The following is a 4433-nucleotide window of genomic DNA, read 5'->3' on the forward strand; positions in this document are numbered from 1 at the left end:
AAAAAAGAAAAAAGAAAAAGAAAAAAGAAAAAAGAAAAAAGAAAAAAGAAAAAAGAAAAAAGAAAAAAGAAAAAGAAAAAAGAAGGAACCTTCTGTGACGAATGCAAAATATGACCTTTTCTTTTTAAAAGTTTGTGCTGTCCCTCTTGTTTAGCACCAGTGCTGCTCACCGTTTCCCCTCAAGACGCTTCGGAGTTGTTAAGCATCTAGGGGTGATAATTTGACTTTCAGCTAAACCGGAGGGCTGCAGCAGACAGCAGTAGGTGGTGATGTAATAGGTACCAACGCACATGGATATATAAATATCGTGGCTAGGGCTAAAGCGCTATGGCTGAGCAGCTATAGAAGAAGATCAGCACTTCAGACAAGACTCCTGGAGTTGAGATCAAGTTCAGAAGCTCTTGCTCCCGGGATTTCCTCTACATGCAGCCTGCCCAGGGAAACCGCAGATCCTCGGGGGACTGAGCGCGGGGCTCCCTCCTTCCTCCCGCCGCCTCGCTTTTTTTTTTTTTCTTTATTTATTTTCTTTTTTCTTCCCTTTTTTTTTTTTTTTTTTCTGTGTGTGTGTGCGTTTTGTTTTGTTTTACCCCCCTCTCCCCGCACACTCCTCACACACACCCCCCTACCCCCCCCCGCGCGCTCCGACCTCAGCATAAAGTGGGAGCTGGGGGGGCGAGCGCCTCTTCGGAGCGACGACCGGCCGGCGGCCCGTGGCTGCGCGCCCCTCGCCGGGATGCCTCTCCCCGCGGCGCTGCTGCCGGCGCTGCTCCTGGGGCTGCTGTGGCCGGGGGCGGTGCGCGGCCGGCCGCCCCCGGGCCGCCTCCCCGCCGGGCCCCGCCAGCGCCGCTGGGACGCGGCGCTCTTCGCCCGCTCCGTGGCGCGCCTCCCGGCCGAGCGCCGCGACGCCTCCCGCGACGGCGACTACCTCCTGGGCATCAAGCGGCTGCGGCGCCTCTACTGCAACGTGGGCATCGGCTTCCACATCCAGGTCCTGCCCGACGGCCGCATCGACGGGATCCACAGCGAGAACCGATACAGTAAGCCGGCGCCGAGCCCCCCGCGGTCGGGCAGGTGAGCCGCTACGTGCCCGCGGAGGTTGCCGCGGGTGCGGAGCGGCTCGCCTTGCCCCGGAGAACGGTATGAGGCAAAAGGAGGGTGGGTGTAGGGCCGATCTCCCACCACCCGGAGAAGTCCGCCCGTCCCCGGCACCGCGGTGCTGCCCGCGTCGGCTGCCCCGAGGGCGCCCGGCGCCCGGGGGAAGGGGGCGGCGGCGCAGCCCATCGAGAGCTCCGTGCCCGGAGCCGCGCTGCCCCTCGCATCAGGTGTAGGGCTTGCCTCGGCATCTGGAGGGTCCTCGGCCCCCTGGGCCGCCCACTCTGAGCAGGGGCTGCGGGGAGCGCAGCCAGGGCCCTGCTCTCCCCCAAACTTGAAAAGCATCTGCTAGGGACTTAACCCCGTGGCCCCATGACTCTGATATCCAACTGAAACAATAAGATCCAACAGGGGATATAAGCTGCATGATGACAAATGTTTCATTTGCCCCCAAGCACACTCTGTCTTATTTTAACCTCGGCTACACAGGAGGATGCCTGGGGGCAATGTAAAAATAGATACTTGGCTAAAAGAAGAGAGGTCCCAGCATGGAGCATGGGGCAGCACGTGGGGCATGAGGCTGGGGATCTGTGGCCGCCCACAGCAGTGCTGGGGCATGGGGATCCACAGCACACCAAGGATGGGAACCTCTGGGTGAGCACAGAACTGATACCACACACACTCCTTCAGGGCACAGCACTTCGTCTCCCTGATTTCCCATCTCTCCTATGTAGGTCTGCTGGAAATCTCCCCTGTGGAAAGAGGAGTGGTGAGCATATTTGGTGTTAGAAGTGGACTCTTCGTGGCCATGAATAGCAGAGGCAAACTCTATGGATCTGTAAGTAGCCACCGTTTGTGTGCGTGGGGAGGGGAACACAGTCAGCTGGGATAAGAGGTGTACATGGTGCTGGAAGCTGCCCAAGCACCATCTCTGCCCTTCCTGGGCCAGGCACCATGGATTAGCCCTTGGTGCCTTGCCAACAGAAGGTGTGCTGCCCAGGTGTGCTAAGTTCACTGATTTTTTTTTAGTAAAACCCACTTCTCTGCCTTGTATTTCTTTGGTTCCCATGTGAAAAATTTAGTCAGCCAACCATGGCTACCCACCTTGCCCACTTCATACAACAACATAGCAATCATTTGTGTTGCAAACCCCCAGGGTAGCCTCAATCCATATCTTTCTCATATTTAAATTTAAACAGCATCAATCAAGGATGGCAATTGCTTGCCCCATCTCTCACAGGGAACTTGAACTTCTGATCAGCCAGGGCCCCACAAATGATCCTTTATGATGTGATGAATCAGTGCTTGTCACATACCTATTGATCACTCTTTGTTAATGCTCTCGATTGGAGAGTTCCCGTGAGAGTTCAGCATCTTCAGGGTCTGGGCTTGCAATTATGTGAAGGCAGATCTATTAGGAGAGACAATATAAATCTTTTTTTTCTTTTTTTTTTTTTTCATCGAGTCTTTGGAAAAGACAGCGGCATATTTTACAACACACTTGGAGTGGACAATAACGGTGCATGTTTTTGCCCATGTTGAGCCATCCTTCTGCTTTTGAGATACCTCAATATGTTAACTAACTGCCGTTAGCATCACTTCAACCTCATGCTCATGGGTCTCCTTCCCTACCCACAGCATTTCTATTTCATGTCTCTCAGATATTTTTTGAAGAAAATTGGGTTGAGGAAGGGCCAAACTATGTCAAAGTTAACTAGGGCATTTCCACATGAATTATCCAGAATGATTTTCTGTGGCATCAGTCCTGTCACATAGGATTTCAACTTACATGAAAGCCAGGCAGAATCGTCATTAAAGTGCAAAAGCTTCTTTTGCATAATGTCTTATGAAGACAATACGTTGCTTTGGTGTCCTGGATAATGTAATTCCCAACGCAGTGTTCAGCCTGGCAGGCTGAGACCTATCTTACAAAATGCTAGGCTTTTGCCCAATAACAAGAGGTGACCTCATTTGTTACTCTCCAGATAACACACCTGTAACACCTGTCCCTCTTTGTTTTTGTATGTGAAACCTCTTTACTGGAAGCATGCCTTCTGTCAGTTCTATTTTCCTGATCCTTTAAAACAGGTGAATGTTCCTTCTTTCAATTGTAAAACTAAAGAAGCAGAAAATACTGTCCACCCTGAGCATCTTCATAATGCCTCTTTCTCCTCAAAGGACATGAGAAAGTGCTAGCATTCTGATTTTTCTGAAGCCTCGTGGGCAATTCACTGGTGGTAGGACAACCTCTGCTTTGGGAACCAAGTAAACTTCTCACGTGCAGACTCAGGAATATCAGTGGACCTGTGCATTCTAACATGGGGACATGGGCACAGGTTACAACTTATAACTCCCATTGTCCTGGTGTCTGACAGTTTGTTTCTCCCTTCTCGTTCATAGGAAAAACTCATTGACCAAGTTAGATGAGCAGGGCAGCAGAATTGGGCTTGGGTCATTCCTCATGGCAGTGCCCGCTCTGTTAAAATGTGCTCCCTTCCCTCAAGAGCACAGACAGAGCTAGGGGTGTCCTTCCCCCCTCCATGTGTCTGTGTCTGGCCTGGAAGCAGCATCCTTAATGATCCTCTGAGTGTTGTTTGAAGCTTCGTTTGGACAACCACTTCAAAAGGTTACTAACAGGGGGGAAAGTCAGCTGCACATCTTCGTGCAGCACACCTACTACACCTGGTAGCAAGAATATTTCCACACCTGATGTTTAAAATTCCTTCCCTCTCATTCTTTCCTTTTCATTTCAGACCCATTTCAATGATGAGTGCAAATTCAAAGAGATTCTCCTGCCAAACAACTACAATGCTTATGAATCCAGGATTTATCCCGGGATGTACATAGCCCTGAGCAAAAACGGAAGAACAAAGAAAGGCAATAAAGTATCTCCCACAATGACAGTGACACATTTTCTTCCTAGAATCTGAGACATCTCCCTTCCGACCTACCTCAGCACAGGGAAAGACCCAGAACACATTTGGGGAAAAGAAACATGGTGCACTTTTACTGGAGAGTTTTATGCAAGAGTAGGTGTAAGATATTTAAATTAATTATTTAAATCTGTATATATTGCCACAAAAATTATTTATAGTTCTGATTTCTTTTTTTAATTTCTGAAAACAAAACAAACCTCCAACCCAAGGTATTTCATTTCATGGTGCAACAGTAGAAGACTTATGCTTTGTGGTTTATTTAATTCATTTCTAAGTTATCACAGGTGTGCTGCTACTACGTGTTCTAAAACAGGTGACATTCAATTCCTACATTAGAATGTTTTGCACTGTGTGTGTGTTGTACAGTGTCTATTGTTGTACACGTATTTGTTTGTTATGGTGGCT

General features: G+C 49.5%; 1 protein-coding gene across 1 annotated transcript; it reads left to right on the forward strand.

Moving 5' to 3' along the window:
• Positions 1-733: 733 nt before the first annotated feature.
• Positions 734-4022, forward strand: FGF4 (fibroblast growth factor 4; the record flags this gene model as incomplete). Its single annotated transcript, XM_084287027.1, has 3 exons — positions 734-1037; positions 1827-1930; positions 3846-4022. The coding sequence occupies 3 exons, from the start codon at positions 734-736 to the stop codon at positions 4020-4022; spliced, it is 585 nt and encodes a 194-aa protein (XP_084143153.1).
• Positions 4023-4433: the final 411 nt, after the last annotated feature.

This window comes from Netta rufina (genome assembly GCF_964035555.1).
Source record: "Netta rufina genome assembly, chromosome: 5".
In the NCBI taxonomy this organism is placed as follows: Eukaryota; Metazoa; Chordata; class Aves; order Anseriformes; family Anatidae; genus Netta; species Netta rufina.